The sequence below is a fragment of the Anastrepha ludens genome, chromosome 6 (genome assembly GCF_028408465.1).
Source record: "Anastrepha ludens isolate Willacy chromosome 6, idAnaLude1.1, whole genome shotgun sequence".
Classification (NCBI taxonomy): domain Eukaryota; kingdom Metazoa; phylum Arthropoda; class Insecta; order Diptera; family Tephritidae; genus Anastrepha; species Anastrepha ludens.
The window spans coordinates 8,379,104-8,402,471 of record NC_071502.1 but is presented as its reverse complement, the minus strand read 5'-3'; the positions used below and the strand labels follow the sequence as shown (position 1 = coordinate 8,402,471).

Here is a 23,368-nt window from a genome sequence, read left to right as displayed (position 1 = left end):
GAAAATCAGCTACACTTTAATAAAACACAAACAAATTCATAAATATAAAGAAAGATAATCAAAGTAAAAATAAAAACAATGAAAAACAAAAAAAAAATATTTATGCACTTTCATTGGCGCGGACTATCGTTTACGCTGGCACTGGCTAGTTGTTCAGAGACAAAAATTGTGTTCGAAATAATAGGTGATCAATTTAGAGGTATCGGATTTTAAATTGGAATAAACTAATAAATATCCCAACTGATTTGGCAACCTTCATTATTATTGTGTAGAAACATTCATGCCATTGTTTTTTTGTAAAGATAATCACTTTGAAATATTGGTCGCAACTACGCTGTGATTCGGCCATCCATCAACACAAATTTTGAATGACTCGCTGGAGCACTTCGGTTGGTATTTCGTGAATAACTTTAGTAATGTTGGCTTCCAATGCCTCAATCGAAGCTGGTTTATTCACAAAGCATTTATACTTTACATACCCGTACCAATAAAAGTCCAAAGGTGAGAGCTCACACGATCTGGGTGGCCCAACTCACTGGTCCGAGACGAGAGATAAATTGCTCACCGAAACGACGACGCAGTAAATCCATTGTTACATGGACTGTATGGCAAGTAACGCCGTGTTGTTGAGACCAAGAGCTTCAATTTTCGGTATCAAAATGTCGTTTACCATAGCGCGATAGCGTTCGCCATTCACTGTTACATAGGCGCCAGCCTCGTCTTTGAAGAAATATGGGCGGATGATTGCTTCAGCCTACAGGTCGCACCAAATGGTTGTTCGGTTGTTTTCAATAGATGTAACGGCTGCTCTTGAATTGCTTTGGGTTGTTCTTCAGCTCAAATACGATAATTTTGCTTATTCACTTAGCTATTAAGCCAAATATGAGTCTCATCGTTGAACAAAATTCAGATCCCAAAATGCGGATCTTCGGCGGGTTTTTCAAGTGCGTAACGATTGAAATAATGATGCCTTGAGCGATCGGCTGACTTCAAATGTTGGACTATTTGTATTCTGTACATTTTTAAACCAGGATCTTTTGCATAAAATCGCCCAAGTAGTGTTATAAGATGGGCCTAGTTGTTGAGATCGCGCCGAATCGATTTTTCGGGGTTTTCGGCAAAACTCGCAAAACTCTCATTCACAGCCGGAATATTCTCTTATCAGTCAACCGCAGTTGTGCTCTGTGCTCTTAATTTTATCTTTTGAATGGGGTTTCGATTACCGAATCGTTGAAAATGTTGCAGAAAGCCTATGGCGAGTGTGCTTTGTCGAAAGCATGGGTCCACCAGTGGTATCAGGCTTTTTCAGAGGGCCGAGAAGTCGTGGAAGATTTGCCACGATCTGGCCGCCCATCAACGTCTTCAACGGATGAAAACGTCGACAAAGTCAAGAGAATGGTGCTGGAATACCATCATTTAAGTTTGAGGGAGGTAGTCCGAGACCTTAGCGTGTCTCACAAATCAATTCGCAATATTTTACACCTCCCATACACCATTGGGCATGAGTCGCGTGGCTGCTCGACTCGTTCCAAGAGAGTTGAATTTCTTTCACAAAATGCATCGGAAGAAGGTGGCTGAAGACATACCCGAGCAAGTGGATTTGGACCCAACGTTTATCCAGCGCATCATAACTGGCATGCAAACCAGTGAACCAGTCAACAGGCGGGTGAATGGCGCTATCCACATAAGCCAAAACCCAAAACAGTACCTCAAAGTCGTTCGAAAGTGAAAGTCATGCTAATGGTTTCCTTTGACTATAATGGTTTTGTGCACTCGGAATTCGTTCCAACTGGTTCAAAGGTAAGTAAAGAATATTATTTGGAAATTATGCGACGTTTGAGAGAGAAAGTGCGTAGAAAACGGCCCAATTTGTGGAAAGAAAACTCTTAGATCTGGTACCATGATAACGCACCGTCTCACGGGGTTCATATTGTGAAGACTTTCTTGACTCGTCAAATATCATCGAACAACCACTTCATTCACCGGATTTAGCCCGCAGTGACTTTTTTCTTTTCCTTTTTCCAAAACTTAAATTGCCAATCCGCGGACGCTGCTTTGAGTCGATAGAGGCCATTAAGGAGAATTCGCTGAAGGAGTTGAAGAAAATCTCTTCAGACGCGTTTGAAAGGTGCTTTGATGACTGAACTAATCGTTGGCATATGTGTATTGCTTCGAATGGAGCCTATTTTGAAGGCGACAAAATAAATGTTGATGATTAAATAACTATTTTGCGTCTTATTGAACAATTCCCGGTACTTTTTTCACAGAATGTATAGGACATTTTGTTAATTTTGAAAATGGTCTATGTCAATTACAACTTTAATAATTTGCATAAGAAATTCAGTAAAAATTTCATACACAGAATAAATTTAGATTAATCAAGACTAATACAATTCTAAATAAAAAGTTCGGATCATGTAAAAATATGTTTTTAATTTATTTAAATGCAATTCTTTAAATTTCTCGAAACTAGAAATATATGACTTAGACTACTTTCATAATTATTGGCAGAAATTTACAATTTTTAGCCGCCAAATAATCAAAAGTTCTGCATAGTAAAATTTTGTTTTTCCACCAAAAAATGTGGTCATATCTTTCATTTGTAAGATCTGGTTACTTACTTACAACTATCCTGATCTCCTCGTGGGACAAAAGGCCTTAAAATCTGTTGATAGCCTCTTAATTTCTGCCTCTTTTTTACATGCATTTGGTATCTAAATTGTCAAATTTTGTTTAAATTACTCTAAATTATTAAGCTTTGATTATTGTTAAGCAAAAATGTCAATGTAGGCAGTAAAAGTAAGAGCAAAAAACATTGCTCTTGTTGTTTTTGTAATACTGCTACTACCTGTTTATTTTGCCTTGCCCTGTAGTATAAATATTTTTTTTCAATTTCAGTAGAATTTTTGTCAAAGTATTCTCCCCTCTTATGGAGCTCGTGAAACCCCATGTGCATGCTAATACCACGAAAAAAATCCATACTTAAAGCTTAAGCGCACATATTATTTGAACAGAGGGTAGATATAAATATTTATTTATTGTCAGTCAATGCTTGCGGTTACCATCCCCATATCCGCAAATTAATAATGCAAAGCTTCAACTCGATGAATTTTTGACTTCACCAGACAAAGTAGATGCCGTAGGTGTCTCAGGCATTCACTAAATGATGTACATATGTATATATATGAAGGGCAGTTCATTCCACATACAAAAATTGTACAAACACATATGCACGCGCTCTCGCTGTAGGCACGTGTGGTTGCGCATGCTACAACGGCTAGAAGTACTAAGTGCGTGAGTACCGTTTCTCTTTTATAAGCCTTATCTTACCCTGAGTATAAGAGGATACCCAAAGAGCCGTAATATATATTTCTTTTTAAGAAGAATTTACTAACAATAATCGTTTGTCGTGTCCCTTCATTTGTACGGAAACAATAAAAACGCATGACAAAAATTGGACGCGAAGCTTGGCCTATGCCTGTGAAATTTGTTTATTCACGCGATACACTTTGATCCTGCACCGAAACTCTTTGCACCTATGTCACTTTTAACTTCCATTCAACTTTTCTTAATTTCATAAATTTTTCCCATAAACTTACCCAACCGCAGCAACGTAACGCCACACCACCTGCCACAAGTGGATGTGTGACAAATTTACGGATTTTACCCTACATGCACACATACCTACATGAACGAGTATGCATACATACTATATCATATATACTCGTACTTTTATTCCTCTCAATTTGTAGGAATTTCTGTCGATTTACTTAGCCACTCATCTATTTGCCTAAGGTTTTGCGGTCGTAAGTGTCCCAAATGTGAAATACTTACACTGAGAAAGGAAATATTATTAAAATGATTATCCCTTTTTATTTTGTTTTGAGATACCAACAACAAAAATTGCTAGGAAAACATGGCCAATGCTAAATCTACGTACGTGCAAGAATATTATAAAATTGGGTAGGCTTCAAATTAATACCTTAGTAGGGACTTCACAGGACATTGTCTCATAAAAAATTACGCAAGGAGATTAGCCATTTACATGCATGCATGCAACGGCAGAACGTTCAGGAATGAGAAGGAGTTGGAAACAATTCAACACCTTTTTTGCACATGCCCGGCGCTAGCCAGCAGCAGGAACCGATATTTAAGAACCTATTTCTAAATGAATATAGATAATCTATACATCTATCTAGGTATCATCAACCTTTTACGCTTTGTTCCAAGCGCAGGATGATTCAATCTGGATCAGCGGAAATGTTCCAGCCCCTGCGGCTCACAACGCACCCCAATGTGCGATGCGGCTGCAAAACCTATCCTAACCTTATCAATAAAGCATTGATTCAGTTTGCACGCCTTTGTTGTTTGTTCTTATCTTCCCTTTTCTTGACGCTAGAAACTCAAGCGTAGAGAGTCGCCCTCCGAGCCCTCAGCGTCAGCGTCCGCGTACGAGTATTATTTTTCTTCAATTTTCCAAACTGAATTTAAGAGGGGAACCTGCTTTAGAGGGTTCACAAAATCGATTTTTTCGTGGACTTTTTTGGGAAGGAAAGAAATATTCGATTGAAACGAAACTTTCAGGTTTTATTGTGATATATTTCAACAGTATTCTCAAATGTTTCATTAAAATATATGTCATATTATGCCTGGTACGAGCATTTTGCCGAGGCGCCTCGAGTGTGCATGTGTCGTGCGGTGGGAAAGATGCAGGTCGCAATATTCATTTCAAACCAAAAACCCAAAAATTGGTATTTTAGTATAGTATAGCTTCTTGTTAAACCAAAAAAATTAAACAAGAAGTGAGAAATTCAATAATTTTTTGCTAATTAAAAAAAAATAATTTTTTTGGAGAAAGAAATTCACTTTAGATTGTTTAAAAAGTGGGTTAGTCATAACTTTCTTAGGGTTTTTTAGGTTCCACTAGAAGAGAATTTATTTCCAAATACAATCAATGTTATCTCGTTTCGATAGGACGTTTAACTTTTTCCCTATCTTTCCCGCCAGTTAGGAAAAATCGTAAAAATAAAAAACCGAGAAATCGCGCCCCAACATTTTTGTATATACAGGGTTTGATTGAAAAGTGATGAGCCTTCCCGCGCGGAGCGCTGCCAAGCGATCAACCGAATCGGCTGATCGGGGAAAATGATCGTTGGACTTCCTCTTCCACTAGAAACCGGTCAACATCGCTCCTTATTTAATTAAACTCTCTTTTAAACACAGTACAGAAACATAACTAAAATTAATTTGGTATTGCTTTTCGCTTCCTGAGCGCCGAACAGACTGATCGGATGCCAAATCTGATTTCAAAAAGTTATCAACGCAATGTTTGTATTCGAGTTATCGACTTTGTTAACACATTTTTGAACAGCGCGGGCAAATGAGCGACGAGTGCCTGCACTACAGTTCAAGTTCGAGCTTTTCCGAGTAATTCGAGGAATACTTCTGTTGTTGATACTTGCATTGCACGATACCCGGGTATCCAGAGCTCTAGTTTTTATACAGTGCTGGGTACAACATAGTGCTGATGCATCGAAACTGCCGGTTTAGAAGTCAATCTCTATGTACGAAGTCTCGTGTTGAGCCAAAATTTACCCTAAGCACTCCCAGGAGTTTCAATACCAGTGGCAATCCACTAGCATTTCAACTGATAAAAGCTTCGTCTTTTAAGTAAGAATTTTTGGGCAAATATCTCATAAGCGGCAGAGCTCTTCACTAGTTGATGAGTGTTTCGGAGTAACTTTAATTTTTGTATGTTTTTTGGTAATGCAGACTATTCAAATATTATCGTGCATTCATCTTATCTTCTATAAACACCAAATCACACATTCCCTTGCTGGGTATGTAACCCCACAGCATAACTGACAGTTTTCCAAATTTCTCTTTCCGCCATTTTAGTGCTTTTAATGGCTGCCTCCGCACTCTATTGAGCCCATCATTGTAAAACAACACGACCTTAGTCTCATCGCAGGATATCCCATCATCCCAGCAGCTATCTGGTTGAGCTTCATAGGTACGTTTTAGCGAAAGATAATCGCTTTTCAATACGTTCGGCAGAGAGCTAAGGCTTCTTTCAAGCAAATCTTGAGGTAACGGATGATCAGATTGCAGGTACTTTTCCCAATAAGGATTTTCTGACAGATCACGCGTCACTACTGTCAAACTAAATACATACTTGTATTCATTGGCATTTCATCATGGAAAGACTTACGCCTAAGCAAAGTTTACAAATCAGCAAGTCGTAATGCTCTTGAAAAACCCGCCGAAGATTCGCATTTTGGGACCGGAATTTTCTTCAACAATGAGGCTAATTTTTGCCTTAATGGCTATATCAATAAACAGAATTGCCGTATTTGAGCTGAAGAGCGACACGAAGCTATTTAAGAGCCGTCATTACATTCATTGAAAACAACCGAGCAACCATTTGGTGCGACCTATGGGCTAGCGGAATCATCGGTCCATATTTCCTCAAAGACGAGGCTGGCGCCAATGTAACAGTGAATATCAAACGCAAACGCTACATGATAAACGATGTTTGGAGGCCGGAAATTGAAGCCCGTGAGCTCCATACCATTTGGTTCCAACAAGACGGCGCTACTTCCCTTATAACCCATGAGACGTCGTCGCTTCGGTGAGCAATTTATCTCTCGTCTCGGGTTGACCACCAAGATCGTGTGATATCACACCTTTGGACTCTTATTTGTGGGGTTATCTAAAGTCTAAATACTTTGTGGATAAACCTGCTTGGGTTGAGGTATTGGAAGCTAACATTACTAAAGTTATTCACTAGATACCGACCGAAGTTCTCCAGCGAGTCACTCAGAATTTATGTTTACGGATAGCCGAATTACGGCGCAGGTTCAACGAACATTTGAGAGGGAGTATCTTTAAAAAATAAATGTTATTAAGATTGTCCAATCACTGACGCGATTTGAATGGAAAATTCTTAGAAGAACAAAGAACAAAACCGATTAGACGACGGTAAATACGGTACAACCACGAGCTCAGTGCTGCAACCGCGGAAGAAAATGTAACGCAGTTTATAAAGTCCCAAAGATTACGGTGCTATGGACACGTTTTAAGAATGAGCAGCGAAGAACGACCAAACAAGTATTTGAAGCAACCCGTGAAGGAGTAAGAAAGAGAGGCCGGCCAAAGCGACGATTGCTGCAAGGCGTAGAAGACGATATCCAAAAGATGAAAATCTCACAACATAAAGCGAAAGCGGACTGCCGAGAAAAATGGAGGTGTATTGCAGAGGAGGCAATGGTCCACTCCGGACTGTAATGCTAAGATGGGCCTAATCAATTTGAATTTTCGCTGTTTTACAAGTATTTCAATTTAAAATCCGATACCTTTAAATTGAACACTCTTTATAAGCAAAGCTACAATGCCGGTGCAATTAAAAATTTAATCAAATAAGAGTCTTATTTTTATTTATTTATTAAAAATATTTTACTTCTAACTAATTCAAAATTGAAACCTGAAAAGGTTGAGCCAAGGAGCACCAGAAGATTTGCTGGCTGCTAGAACACTCAGGCTAAAAAGCCCATTGTATTTAGAACTCCGGAAAGAGGGTAGATATGTAGTTAAGGAGGAGAGGATAAATGTATCAGAGAAAGAGATAAGAAAGAATAGAGACGTAGACAGAGGTAGTTAGTGCTGTGAAATTTTCCAGATTCTTTGGCAAATCTGTAAATATCCTCCAGTTTTAGAGCACAAATATTACACATTCTCATGACATCAGAACCCAAAACTCGTAGCTGTGCTCTAGCAAAGGCAGGACACTCACAGAAAAAGTGCTCAGTGCTATCCGCCTCCTCCAAGCAGGATTGGCACACTGGGTCCTCTATGATTCGAATGATGCTCACATGGTGATCCCACGGGCTTCATTCTGTAATAATATCGACCATCAACTGAACGTCTTTCCTTCCAAGTCTTAGTAGAAAGTTTGACAGTTTTCTGTTCGGACTTATTACAAAACACTTTTCAGTTCTGCAGCGTTCTACAGGGTTTGATTGAAAAGTAATGAGCCTTTACACGCGGAGCGTCTGCCAAGCGAACAACCGAATCGGCTGGTGGGGGAAAATGATCGTTGGACCTTCCCCTTCCTCTAGAAACCGGTCCCAGTTCGCTGACAACAGCGGTGCAGTCAACATCGCTCCGCGCGTGAAAGCTGTTTTAAAAGTGTGCTAGGATTTTGCACTGGCGAAAATGTAGCGATCGTTGGAGCAACGTTACTCGATCAAATTTTGCGTAAAGCTAAACAAAACGAGTACCGAAACCATTGGGCTACTCAAGGAGGCTTACGGGGACAAGCCTCTGTCCAGTGCCCAGGTAAAACGGTGGCACAAGTCATTCAAGGAAGACCGGGAAGACGTCGAAGACGAACAGCGATCTGGAAGGCCTTCGACGACGCAAACAGACGAAGATGTGAACCAGGTTCGTGAATTTTTGAACATTGACCGTTGTGTTAGTCTACGTGAGACCAGTGAAGAGTTAAATTTAACTTATTACTATGTGCGCCTGAAAAGAAAGCTGAAGGGGAGGCGTTTCGACTCCATCGAGGGGATCCAAAAAACTGTGACAGCCAAATTGAACGCGATTCCGGCGGATGAGTTGAAAAATTGTTTCCTGCAAGGGAAGAACCGCTACTAGCGGTGTATTGACGCCCAAGGGTCCTATTTTCAAGAATATTAGGCTCATTACTTTACAATCAAACCCTGTAGACCGGGCCATCGCTCTTTAGATTTAGATTGCCAGCATAATCGCTGATCCAATTCATGATCCTGGCTTCGTCAAACCTCCCTGAATGCATTCTGGATTGCTCCATTGCTCACCCATCGGAAATCTGCCATCATATTTTCTTTCAAATGAAACTGTGAGTATCAGGTCATCTTTAGGTGCCAAAAACAGTGGAGTGTGGACTTAATCATGCTCCGTCGCCACCAGGCACAGAGGCGTAAGTGATGGTTGGTCTGATAAGCGCAGTGTATATTCATAGGACCACAGCAGGTTTCAGACCCCAGGTTTTACCTCTCTCTGCGGCATTGCTGAAAAATCTACTTCTAACTAAATAAATAAATAAAAAGAAGGTCCTTTAGTACCTGGCACGATTTTCCCTGTGTATTTTCTCAGTGTTGGCGCGCACGCATACCACACATGAAAAGGAGGTGAATGTAGTTACGTCTCTTGTCTTAAAACCCGCATGCAAAACAATATTCAGTAGTGTGGTTTGAATGTGATGTGGGCGAAAGTGTGGATGCGTGTGTATTTGTAACTACACTTATTTGGTCAGGTGGAACCACAAAATATTTACAAACTTCAGGTTCACATGAAGGCTTCAAACGTACGAGCGTATGGCCAAATCCATGAGCATGTAAACATACAGCCATGTAAATATATTTATGCATCAATATTTAAGTGAAAAGCATGAATATCCTTAAATGTCTGCTGCTGCTGTGTCAATGCGAATGCGTGGCTGTATGTGTGTACGCGTATATGTAGCATGTGACCGAAGCATTAAATTAATAATTTATTTCCATAAAACGTGAGTTGTTTTTCTGAAATTCATCTCATTTGCAAAAGGGTGGCTATGTAAATATACAAACACATATACAAGTACATATATTTACACATATGAATGTATATAAATTTGCATGTGCTCCACCACACGCACATACGCTCGAGAGCATATTGAGTTCAGTTCATGCTCTAAAATGCATAAATGTGTCCCGAAATGCCTTCCCTGACTGATTCCTTTCCTTCCTTCCAGTTACTTGGCCGCTTTCAATGGACACCTTAGTAAATGTTCAACATTATCGAAATCGGTCGTAGTCGGCGCTTTGTCTTGGTTCTTGCCTATTGGCAGTCTGTTCAAGGAGTCATTTTGCTTACAACGCTATAAGTTAAATTTTATGATTTCACCCAGTTGCGTTCGATTGGCTGCCAGTTGCCTCTGTGCTTTCTCGCACATTTCCTGTCTGCGCAATTGCCACCAACCGTCCGTCTGCTTCATCGTCTACATGCAATAGCGCTTCATTTGCGGCATTACTGCCAAATGCGTATGGCAATCAGTTGGCAATAACACAAACTTTCGCTGCCATTCAATAGCATTCGTTGTAAAGACTTGCCGTCGAACCTTAAGTGAATGTCTTTCCCCATTGCTTGGTGCATTCAGCCCCTTTTCTCTCGTTTACAGCATCATTTCTTGTGTGTGTGTGTGTTTCTGAATGTGTCCATAATATCTAAATGGCAATGTATTAGTGAAATGACATTTATGGTGACTTATACGAGCCAAATGAGCGATTAGAACGATTAGCTAATTGCTTGGGTAGTAAATGCTTATATGTTTGTGTATGTGTGCGTGTGCGCGCGTGTGAAGATGAAAAATACAGTCTTTCAGTCTCCTTACTTTTTTAACCTGTATAAATTACATGACTTCTTATGTTTGAATTTTTCAATTGCAATCAACATGCAATATTAACTAAGCGCCTCTTTTCCTGCGGATTATGTTAGTCAGCAGCTAAACACACGTGGCGATCGCATATATTTTTAAAGCGAAAACCACTTGGGCTGGAACTCCATGCACTTTACTGGTTACTTAGCCAATAACGTCAACTGGACAACTAGCAGTGCGGAAACACTAGAATTACTAATGCAGACACACTTTCCATGTTGTCTCGGCAACGAAGACAGTAGAACTCAAACTATAGTTAACAACGGGAATCCCCCAACAGATTTCATAACGGAGGATAACAAAAACTTTGCCATTGGCAGCTTCAGACCTTAAAAATCGCCAGGTCTAGACGGAATCATCCCCGCTGATCTGCAACATGCAAGAGATATGATCGCACCTATACTCGCCTTAATCTTCAAGGCGGCGATCCGCCTCAATTATATCCCCAAAAAATGGGCGGAAGTAAAAGTGGTATTCATTCCCAAGAGAGGGAAAACCACACATACGAAACCGAAGGACTTCAAGCCGATTAGCCTATCATCCTTTCTGTTAAAAGCCCTAGAGCGTTTACTAGATATGCATATCAAAGGAGAAATTTGCAATAAGCTATCACCGTCCCAACACGCATACAACAAAGGCAAATCAGTGGAAACAGCGCTCCACGCGCTAGTTGACACGGTTGAGAAATCACTTCACTATAAGGAATACCCCCTCGCTGCTTTTCTAGACATCGAGGGTGCCTTCAATAATATATATCCGGAGGCTATTACAACTTCGCTAACGGAAATGGGTATAAACAGGGCACTAGTCTCGTTTATAGAACGAATGCTAACTGGGCGAACGATAATCGCAAAATTGGGTGACACATCCACCAAGAAATTCCCGATCAGGGGTACACTCCAAGGTGGGGTAATCTCTCCACTTCTGTGGAACTTAACTGTCAATAATTTTCCTCAAGAACTTGAAAAAATGGGAGGAAAAATAATCTCATATGCCGATGATATTGTTATAGCAATCTCGGGGAAGCACCTTCCAACTTTATGCGATCTTCAGCAAAGATCCCTCAACAGACTATCACTTTGGTGTAAAAGTCGAGAACTTGAAGTAAATCCGAAAAAAACGGATCTGATACTATTTAGCAGAAAACATAAAACACCTGCTCTTAAATACATATTCCTAGGAGGGAAACCAGAGAGAGTACGCAAATCTATGATGGCGTTGTACTCCTGCTGAAGGCTAATTGGAAAGAGATGGGGATTGGAACCCAGAATGATACACTGGCTGTACACAGTAGTGGTTAGGCTTATTCTCTACTATGGTATTGTAATATGGTGGAATGCCTTTGAGAAGGGGGTGAACATCAAAAAACTTGACAAGGTTCAGAGACTAGCATCTGTTCTCATAACTGGCGCGATGTCAACCACACCATCGAAAGCATTATATGCGACATTAAACTTCCTGCCGGTAGATCTGCAGGCAAAATACATCGCGCGCAGCACGGCAATAAGGCTAAACACTCTAAGTAAGTGGTCAAATAAGAGCCACAATCACGGCAAAATCCTGTCTGGCACTTCGATGATTTCCGGATTGGTGGATTATGCACTCCCGTCCACACTTGCCATTACATCGTTCACGATCCTCCTACCCTCAAGGGAATAGTGGGAACGGGACGATGTAAGACAGGGCGAGTCTATCCATGTATGCACAGATGGCTCAAAGCTCGAGGGCACGGTGGGCGGAGGTGTATATTTCGAGCATCTGGGGATCTCCTTCAGTTTTCGGCTCCCCGACTACTGTAGTGTCTTTCAGGCCGAACTGATGGCAATAACGAAAGCCGCGACACTGGTGCAGTGTGAGGCGATATCCGGAAATGACGTCTACATTTTCACTGACAGCCAGGCGGCTATAAAATACCTCACAAAGCAGTCGAGAACCTCCAACTGACCTGGAAGAAGCATACGAGTATACTTCAAACGGGAAATAAATTCAACAACAGATTCAGACAAGTCTACTGCCTACTACGAAGGATTCGCGACACTGATCATATACAAAACTCTTATAACTGCACTCTGGAAAGATGGCATCGAACTATGGGGAACAACACACAACCAATCCTTAAAATAATATAACGACTACAATCAAAAATCTTAAGGACCATCACAAAACCAGGCTGGTGCATAACCAATGACGATATATGGAGCGTTCCCTTCGGCATCAAGAGTCACTCTCTCGGCAGTGCAGGCAATGCTAACTAAGCTTCAGCGCTTAGCATGCGTGTTCATCAAGGGAGCGATGCGGACCTGTCCTACTACGATGGAGATGTTGCTTGAGCTGACACCTCTCCATATAGTCATTCAGCAATCATCCAAGCGTACACTGTTGAATATTATGAGGGAAGGCTTCGGGAGAGGAAAAGTGATATCATCTAAAAACATGGAAGTACTAAAGCTGCAGCTCCCACTCACCCAGCTACCCAGAGATGATATCAATAAGGTGATCAAATTCGAAAAGAAGTTCAGAATAGAACTGAACAACAAGTTGAACTGGATTAGACCTGCATTTGTAAAGAAACTCCAGGGATGTACCCTACACTAGTGAACAGCTGGCTCGAAGACCCCCAGAAGGCATAGGCGCTGGAATTTACGGCAACAGTACCAAACGGTCTGTGGCGATGGGTAGTTTTATAAGCATCTTCTTGGCGGAGATGTATGCCATCTGTCTATGTGTAGAGATAAACTTAGACAGAAATTTCCGAAATGAGCGAATGACCATTCTGAGCGACATTCAGGGGCACTCATGTCCCTATCGTCCTGTGAGATCAAATCCTCACTGGTACTTGAGTGTATTGAGCAACTTAAGCTACTAGGAATGCACATTTGCTTCCAGCTAATTTGGATCCCAGGGCATAGGGATATAACTGGGAATGAAGTAGCGGGTGCTTTGATGGTACAGGATGCGGCCTCGTCTTTAATAGGACCCGAGCCCTTTCTTGCCATGAGACAGCACACCATGAAGGAGAAGTTCAGGAGGGAAGAGCTAAGGCTAAGGGAGGTTTGCTGACGCAGAACTATGGAGCTACGCCAAGCAAAATCCTTACTTGGAGGGTACAACTAAAAGAGGTTTAAGCAATTCTTAATCATCCCCAAGGATAATCTGAGAATGCTGATGGGCATCCTCAGAGGCCACTGCAAGCTGCGAAGTTATCTGCACATGGCCGGGACTTAGTCTGCGGACTCTTGTCGTTTCTGCGACCAATCCCAGGAGACTCCAATGCATCTTCTCCTGGAATGCAGTGCTATAGCGCGAAGAAGGTTGAGACATCTTGGCCAACTGCAGCCAGAGAAAAGGCACATACGCTCAATCCAACCCTGCTCCAACCTGAGTTTAACAAGGGAACTGGGCTTAGATGAGGTGTGATGACTTATACTTTTTTCTATTAATTAATTTAAGTTTCGTGTACTTATTTGGGTACATTTTTAAAAAATTTCTCATTGAAAGTTTAAAGATTCAAAATATAACTGATAATAAAAATATAAGAAATTTAATTGGTCTTATATTTTTTTCATGTGGTGTACATCTAAGAAGCTAGAACCACAAGCGGCTGCAAGCTCACATAAAATATCTTGAGACATGCCATTGCTTACCAGATTCAGATTTTATCTCAGATCAGCTGGTACCACAAAATGAGAAGCTCCTCCTCCTGCAACTTAGTCGGCGACTTTCCTTTTTATAATCCCGTTTTGAGCCAGTATATAAAATTTAGTATTACTTTCATGTTCTTATATAGACGCAAAAATGTGTATGCCCATGCAGACATACTTAATAATAATATTTGCATGAAAAGTATAAATGTTTGAAAAACTTTTACTATTTATGACCTGTCCATAATTTATTGAATTTTCATCTCTTCAAGTGGCCTACTGACTTGAGATTCAACAAAAAGTCAACGACATTTTGCTCCAATAACCGAAAATACAACATCGGACCCAGCTCTTCTTTCCCTTAACCATCAAAATTACTGCCAATGTTTTGCACTGCTGTTGAGCTCATCAATCGAATTTGTATGTTAAAAGCACCAGCAATGGCGATATTGTCCCGTATATCCAGTTTCCAACATACACATCTCCATACATTTCTTTCTGACTACCCGTCAACAAGCGGATGTCTGCCCCTCTCTCTCTACTCTTTCATTTCATTTTATTAGAATTTAACAGCATTTAAAATGTTCAATATTCAGAATTCTGCTTCAGTGAGTAAATGGTTCAACCCTCTACACATACATGCAAGCATTCCTCGGCGCATTTGTTGTGCGTGTCAGTGGATAAAAAGAGGATGAAGTGCTTACAACATGGCAATAGAGATTATTTATATGGCTTGTAATGTATTTAAAATGACCGCATTGTGTGTACCAGAAATTTGGTCTTGTATGTGTATACTTGTATATGTACATATATATGTGTACACAAGAATTTTGCGTTTTCACATTTTTAAATTTCTTTTAGGCTCATCGCCTTTTGTTTACTTTTTTCTGACACAAATTGATGATTGCTTTTTTGTATTTTTTTATGGAGCCAGCGCGTTTAGTTTCCTTACGAAATGACAAACGGAGATTAATGCCATTACAAACCCCTGAAAAAAATAAAGAACTACCACTTAGAGATAAATTTAGATAGTGCAAAACAATTATGGCTCTGAGCTTACATCGACAAGGAATTACAATATATAAATATCAGATTACGGCACAAATTTAATTGAGTCTCCGACTTCAAGATACTCTTCTACTTTTCAATTGACGCCTAAGCAGTTTTGGTCAAGTTTAACAAAACGAAATGGACTTTCTGCCTTTTTACTAAAAATTCATGAAGAATTGCGTCCAAGTGTTCCAAGAAAACACAAACAAAAAAATCGATAAAATTTCATCACAATTTCACACTTTCTAATCAGAATATCTTGAAAATTGTTAGTTTTATAACTTGTGATGAAATTTTTATATGGAATTTTGATCATATTTTGTCGGTTTTTTTAGAGAAAGACTTAGCCTCAATTATTCATTGAATTTCGGTAGAATAAAGTGCAAATTTCAAGTGGCTCAAAATCGCCTTGATTATTGAAAATTCATTTTTTGCTAGTGGTCTTGTGCATTTTTTGCATGCGGGAATGCTCAAAGTTTTTTGTATAGGAAGGCAAACACCCAGTATCGTCAGCAAAAAAAAATTGTTAAAAATCAACTTGATTTTCGAGCCACTTTATTATACCAAAATTGTATGGACTGTAAAACGGGATACTCGACATTTTTCCAAAAATTCTAATAAAAAATATGTAAAATTAGGATAAAAATTAAAATTTTTTTTTATTTGCACAAATCTTGAAACCGTAATTTCTACGTAAAATTGTACGAATTCGTGTAAAACTTACGAAATTTTTGAAGTGAAACTGCTTAGATGTCGATGGACGAGCGAGAATGCAGAGTAAAATTTCAAGGCCATGCAACGTTTTGGGCATTTTCGTTACGCGAGAGAGAAAAAAGATATAACATAGAGGAAAATGAGAGAGAGAGCTATACCTTATATATATCTTAGACACACTTCAGGGTATTTTTTCTGAGTGTTTCCTTGTGGTTGCTAATTTCTAGTGAGAAATCACACTGCCTACTTTTTGGCGCTTGTTTGTTGGTGCAAACTTGTAGGAAATATATTTTCGGTGCTTACTTTTTGGCGTTATATTTCCTTGGTGCCGGCACTTTCTAAAAATAATATTGTGAACAGATTGGCTCGTATTCAAAGAGCAGCAAGCCTATGAATAAGTGGAGCTCTTAGAACAGAAGCACTAATCGTAATTTTATACTCAAGCAACTAGCTGCCAAGTCAGCATTGAGGCTCAGGGAACTATTCCTCCTAAGCCCATTCAATAAAGGCCATTTGAATATAGATATTAGAAAAATTGTCCACTATTGGAGCTACTACAATTTTTTTTAACATCGTAGAGCTTCATTTTAATAAAAATCTTTACCACACAAACCCCTCAAACGGGGGCTGGGATAGTGGTACAATAGGTGATGAAAAAAGAGTCAGTGTATTTACCGATGTATCTAAGCTTGGTGAAGTAGTTTACGCTGAAAAGTTAAGCAGTTAATCACTGTAGTGTATTTCAGGTAGAAGCTATCGTCGTAGAAGATATGGGTGCTAGGCCATAGAAATACAAAAGGTAATTGTAAAGCAGATGAGCTTGCAAGGAAAGGAACAACACTAAATTTTCACCCAAATAATGTACTAATACCGATTGCCTTAGCTACATACGTGCAAACGCTAGCTACTTGTATTAATATATAGACACTTAATCAATGTTGCTAATGCCCATTGGCGGAGATGAAAGCAAACATCTCAGGAATCCCAGTACCACGCTTCTCCGACATTAGAATTCAAACGCTCACACTTTGGCAGGCAAGATGGAACTCTGAACGGTACGCTAGATGGAAAGCGTGACTAATACCCGATTTACAAATTGGGTAGAAAAAAAGCCCTGAGGTTAACTATTGCCTCACACAGGTTTTTGTACGGACATGAGTAATTTCGCAAGTACTTGTGGAGCACAAAGAGAATACCTCTAGCTATTCCTGTATGTACACCTGAAGAAATAATCGAGGAAATCATGGCAGGTGATCCGAAGAAAGAGGCGTGAAATGGAAGCTTACGTTTAAGAGCATTGAGTATAGGTTTCTCAAAACAGGCGACTCTGGACGCAGGGTGAGTAAGTAAGTGTCCTTCTTAGAACGCCGTCTTGACCTTCTATCTCGAAGCATTGCGGAAGCAGTCCCAGGGTGGAGGGAAAAATCCGAGAGAAGGGGAGGGTATTTTTAGTGAAATCACCACACACGTAGTAGCGTCGGTTAGTAAGGGGTTTTCTAATAATAGGTGTAATTCCCATAAAGGATCAATGGTTTCGTTGCTTGTGTGGCCCGAAGCGCCGGCTTGTTGAAAATAAACGTTGTCTGGATCAATACTATCCAATTCCAGCCATAAAAAATCGTTAAACATCTCTCCATCAATCCATTCACCGTAACTGTTGCTCCAGCTTCATTTTCGAAAAAGTAAGGTGCAATGACTTATATGGTGCGAAGGCATTTTTAACCCAACCTCACCGCCAAAACAAAATAAAAAATGCCCGTTGGTGGCAATCACCTTTTTACCAAATAAGTAGGCAAATTTGGGTAGAATGGTACCACAGCTGCACAAAATCACTACTGAATCTCAAGAGACAGGTTATGGGAAACACTAAACTGGCATTGTCTAATTCGACGGCATGCAAATAGACTAGGGGTACCATATAATGACTTTTGTCGAAGCTGTCAAGCTACTAAAGAAGAGGTAACCGAGAAACACCTCCGGTGTGCATGCATTGCTCTATACAGAAAAAGGCATTCCAGGCTGGATTCGCCTTTCTTGACAGCTGGCAATGAAAAGGTCTCACAAATAGGGCTGCCGAAATTAACAAAATTCATTGAATCCACAGGTTGGTTCAGAGACGGCTCAGGAGTGTGAAATATGAGCTTCAGTTGTATCAAAATGGGGCTATTCAGCGCTAAACGTGCAGCCACTCAACCTAACCTAAGCTAACCTTTCTCTGGCCCTATGTTATATATAGTTATTTCGCGCAGTGTCGCTATAAAGCTCATACATACCATCATCGTTCTATCTAACAAGAGCGTTTTAAAGGCACCAGTGAGCAAATTTATAATGCGAGACAGGCCTTTTTTGGAAGTGTTCGCCCGAGAGCAGTTTGGTATGTCATAATGAAAGATTCATAGATGGACATAAGGTGTCAAAAGAAAGACTAACCACTTTAGTTTGCGCTAATGCTGCTGGTACACACAAGTGCAAAGCTTTAGTTATTGGTAAAAGTACTCGCCCAAGAGCCCTAAAAATGTATGGGAAGGTCATTTATAAGGCCAATTCAAAAGCATGGGTAACGCAAACAATATTTAAATGGTTTACCAAAAACTTTGTGCCAGAGGTAAAAGAGCATCTTAAGAAAATCGGTCTTACGGATGATAGCAAAATCCTTCTGTTATTGGACAACTGCCCGGCACATCCAGACGTTCACGATTTTAAGGCTAAAAACGTTATTGTAAAATATTTGCCACCGAATTGTACGTCCTTGATCCAATCGATGGTGTAATATGGAGTTTTAAATGCCATTATCGTAAAACTATAGTGCAAAAACTACTCTCGTCAAATAATAGAGAAGATTTTAAGAAAGAATTTAATATAAAGAAAGCCCTGTGGTCCAATGATAATGCTTGGGATGCTGTTACTTCTGAAGTTTTGAAGAACGCTTGGAATAATTTGTTATGCCCAGATAATGAAGGTGCGTAGGCATATTTTTATAATTTTATAAAATATTTTCATGCAAAAATTCTTTGATTTTTGTTATAGGTATGAATATATCGAATACGCACGTGAATGTGGCACAAATAATCAATATTGCGGATGACTTTACCACAGAGGATATAGAGACATGGCTGAAATGTGATGAAAAGGCCTCCCAATTTGCTGTTTTGTCAGATGAAGAAATTATAAGCATGGCAAACAGTAACTCAGATGAACCTGAGCGAGACAATGGATTGGAGGACACTGATGAAGACGATGTAATTGTTTCAGAAACCACTTTAAAAGAAGCGATAGAGGCATCAAGCTCATTGCTGAATTTCCTGGATAGCCCTGGCTGCCCCGGAATTACAGAGCAGGATAAAATTCAAGCTTATCGCATACAAGAAAAACTTATAAAAGAAAATTATAAATTGAAAAATATTAGACAAACAATATTACACGACTTTTTTAAGAAATTGTATTCTTCTTTTGCTTGAAGTCGTTTTTTTACTTCATGTTTTCAGTAGAAAATTTCATGTATACCTACATACATACTTATTTAATATAAAAATGGACATAATTTTCTTGAATTAATTTTTTTTAATGTAAATATGTATGTACACCATGTTCACTTGTTAAATAATAAAAATATTAAAAAAACTATAATCAAAATTGTTATTCCATTAACCGTGAAAATCGATTATCCGTAATGCTTCTGGTCCCGACCATCACGCATAATCGAGGCCCGACTGTAACTGCAAAATAACATAAAAAACAGACTTTTCGCCTATATCTTAAAAACTCTCTTTGCAAAAAAATAAATGAAACGCATTTTCGTATTCACCATTTACAAATGTTACGAAGAAATTTTTGCGAAAAAATTTTTGAGCGCAAATTAGTGATATTTTTTCGGCTCTCATCCAAAAACTTTTTTTTTTTGACAAGAAAAACCTTTGTTTTATAAGACAAACAGTTTTTTGACAATCTAAATTGATGTACATGTTTCCAGGTTCAACGCTGTCGGTCTTTCCTCCAACTTAGTTGTGTAATTTTTCATTTATTTCATGCCTTTTTGCAATAATAAAGGACGCGTCCATTTTCCAGCTTCGCCCTTAGGTTCATAGCATTAAAGCATTCTATTAAAATTGGCAGTCAGACCTACAACAATTGCAAGTCCGACGATAACAAAAACTGTAATAATACCGTTAACCACAATATACACCTACACACGCACATTTGTACATACATTTTGATGTGTACTGCGGATATTTGTTTACGCGCAGTAGCTGTTACCCACAAGTGATGATAATTTATGATGCGCCTCCACCATGTTGCATGCCACAAAGCAGTCATATTGCTTTTATTTATTATGACCAACTTGCCTACCCGTACTGGGGGCAAACGTGTTTAAAAATATGACATAAATTTTGAGGCAACAAATGTAGACCGTTTAAGTTGGCGAATGATTTAAGGGGTCCCGGTGGTAGAGAAATTTCAAAACATTGATTTTTTGTTTTTTTGATATTTCGAAAATATAGTTTCTTGGGAATATACTGTGAAATTTTCATGCGGAAATTCCCCGAATTATAGCTTCTACAGCCCATTAACTAAGTACAGAGATGTCCGCGCGTTCCGCTGTACCTCAAATTTTAAACTCATCTATCTCGAAACGACTCTTTTCGGCCTGGTGTTGTCAAAAAAAAAAAAACTCAACCGAATCGTCTGAAATTTTAATATGGGTATTACCCGTACTAGAATTATATTATTATTTCAATTATTCTGTATTTTGTATTTTGAATAAAAAACTGGAAAAAAACGATTTTTAAAGCGTCACATTCAAAACCGCGCCATTTTGTTAATTTTTTTTTATATTCTAGTACGGGCCATAGCTGTAGTCATACTGATTAATATTTTTTTTTGGTTTCTGTGTTTCAGATAAAAAGAAGAGCCAAATAGACAACACCGTTCAGGTCCAATTTTACGGAAGGGTCAACTTCAGCGCCTTTTCTAAATTAGTATTGATGCTTTCCATTTCAATTCAACCGGGCTATTCGGGTCATGTTCTTCGATTTCGATGTAACTTAAATATGTTGCTCTCTGGTCAAAATAATGAGACACGTATTTTTTTGTTCGCCCGAAAAAAAATTTTTTCAAGAGTTATCGGCAATTTTGTTTTTCGCCTCAAACTCGATTTTTTTTAATTATATAAGAAAAATTTTTTTTTAAATGCCCATAACTTAGTCAAAAATTAACCGATTTTAATAATTCTGGGTTCAAAATGATCGTAATTACTTACACAAGCGACTTCATGTAGAAACAATTGCAAAAAAGTAGTTGAAAATTTTTTATTTAGCAAACGTGTAAGGTCGCGAAATCCTTCTGGCCACGTGTGGACCGCAGGCGCTCGGGCGAGCTTCTGAGGCTGACAAAATATCAACTCTCTATTCTAGTGGGTTTTCTCACAGGACACAATGCGCGAGGAATGCATGCTGTGAGACTTGGAATCACCTTGAGTCCGTTTTGCTCTGGATGTATGGAGGATGAGGTGGAATCATCTCAGCATCTTCTCCTTAGCTGCCCTGCTCTGGCGGGGCTAAGATTCAGGCATCTTGGCTCTTACTTCTTTGCCACGCCTGCTGATATAGCTGGCGCTGACATTAAGAATCTGATGAATTCCATCAGCAGCACAAAGCTGTTGACGCAAACGCAGCACAGTCATAGTTCGTAATCCGCACGCTCCTAACCATCCCATCATCACCTCTCCCCGCCCTCTACCTGCATCCCATCGGTCTTTCCCTTTCACCTCATCTCCTTCATAATGGTATCACAAAGGACGAATCTTTCTTCGTCCAAGTGTGCTCATTCCCTGGGCAACCATACCAACCTAACCTAACCTAACCCTAAATTTTCGCGCTTTAGGCCACCGGGACCCCTTCAGTATTCCCCAATATTTTTTTTTCTTATATCGTAGAAAAGTATCGTAATTTACTGAAACGATAAATAATTATTTGCGATGATATCTGCTTAGTTTATGACATTAAACATTTTTCCAGTAGAGCCAATGCAAGACCATTCAATTCAACCTCGAGCTTAGCAACCTAACGGCACTCAAGCGGTTCAAATACACTGACATTATCTAGCGCTCTTAGACTATTAAAAGGGTATCTTAAAATATGCAATGAGAGTAAATAACGCACTCGCGCTACCGAACGTTGGGGCACCTCAAAGAGGTAAAAGAGAGATGCTTTCAACAGTTACTGACTCTATTCTGGGTGAACGAGATGCTCAAAAGAGGTACTGCAAGCTAACAGACTCAGGGCGTTCAGAGTAGCAGTTGCGTACAGAACAGTAACGGATGATGCAAGCTGCGTTACAGCGAGTAAAGCTCCCTTTGATATACGAGCAGAGGAAATTAAGCGACTGTATCACCCACGTGGACACAAACCGACGCCTCTAGAAAATATAACCGAGCGCGCAACGTGGTAAAACACATGGAATCACTCTTCCAAAGGCCGCTGAATGTATACTTGTTCCAAAGTGACGAATAAGTAGAGAACAAGGCGAAACAGATTTCTCTGTAACCCATATTCTCAACGGATATGGTTACTTTCTTGCGTACCTCAAACGTTTTAATCTAGCAGATAACCCGACTTGCTCTAAATGTCACAGCGAAGATGAGAGCGCAGAACACGGGACTTTTCATTGCGCTAGATTTTACGAAGAGCGCTCCGAGCTCACAAATGTCTTGTGTGTCGTCGTCGAACTCGAGAGATAAATGGGAAGCAGTAAAAAAGTTTGCAGTAAGGATTGTGATCAAGCCCCGAAACATAGAATGGGAGCGCAAAGCTGAAGCAAGGCGAATGCGACCGAGCTAGAACATCCAATAGATGCATCATCCAAAGAAGCCTTTTTGAAGCAGATCTACTATGGAGGTGACTGTATTTACGAACAGACGACAAGCACGAATGCCTGAGGTAAGCGGCGAGACGAACTCAAGCAGTTGACAAGTCGATATTAAGCAACGATAATGCAACTTTCGTATGCTCCATTGGTCGCAAAGCACTAATGGAGGCTATTGATAGCGTGTAACCACCATACGCAACTAAGATAGTAACCTGGACGCAGGTACCTGGTGGGTCTAAAAAGAACAAACGTGGTTTCACTTTGATGAAATGCTTTTCACAGTCCCAGGGTGGAATCAATCGAGAGGGAGGAATTTTATAGTGTTAGAGGGAGCATGCCGCACATACGACTGTGACGGCATCTGTGATGATGTTTCTGGCACTTTCGACTTTTACCTCCTCTGAAAGAAAGTTTTCAAATCCGATGCTGTTTTTTCACTTTATTACTATCACAACCGCCATTTGTTTCCTTGTTCACTCCTCTCGAGGAGCGTAGGGCCTCGACAAAGCTTGTCTTGCGTTGGTTTCGTTAATCAATTTGACAGGGTAGGTGATTAGCCTGCCGCTATAACTGGCATAAGAGTCCTAAGCTCCTAACGCATGGAGTAGTTCTAAATACTCATAAGTACTAAAGGCTCAAG

The 23,368-nt window shown here is 39.8% G+C and overlaps 1 protein-coding gene across 1 annotated transcript; it reads left to right on the top strand.

Annotated features, from left to right (window-relative positions):
• The first annotated feature begins 18,379 nt into the window (after positions 1 to 18,379).
• Positions 18,380 to 19,322, top strand: LOC128868864 (jerky protein homolog-like). The gene is made up of 3 exons (XM_054111411.1): positions 18,380 to 18,605; positions 18,671 to 18,823; positions 18,892 to 19,322. Exons 1-3 carry the CDS (start codon positions 18,380 to 18,382, stop codon positions 19,320 to 19,322), a joined length of 810 nt encoding a protein of 269 aa, XP_053967386.1.
• The last annotated feature ends 4,046 nt before the right edge of the window (positions 19,323 to 23,368 follow it).

What these genes read in the sequence shown, in the direction of transcription:
- LOC128868864 (XM_054111411.1), top strand. Translation starts at nt 18,380, where the DNA reads ATGTATGGGAAGGTCATTTATAAGGCCAATTCAAAAGCATGGGTAACG. An exon ending in AAAATATTTGCCACCGAATT is followed by an intron (nt 18,606 to 18,670) that starts GTACGTCCTTGA and finishes GTAAAACTATAG; the next exon opens with TGCAAAAACTACTCTCGTCA. An exon ending in GTTATGCCCAGATAATGAAG is followed by an intron (nt 18,824 to 18,891) that starts GTGCGTAGGCAT and finishes TTTTTGTTATAG; the next exon opens with GTATGAATATATCGAATACG.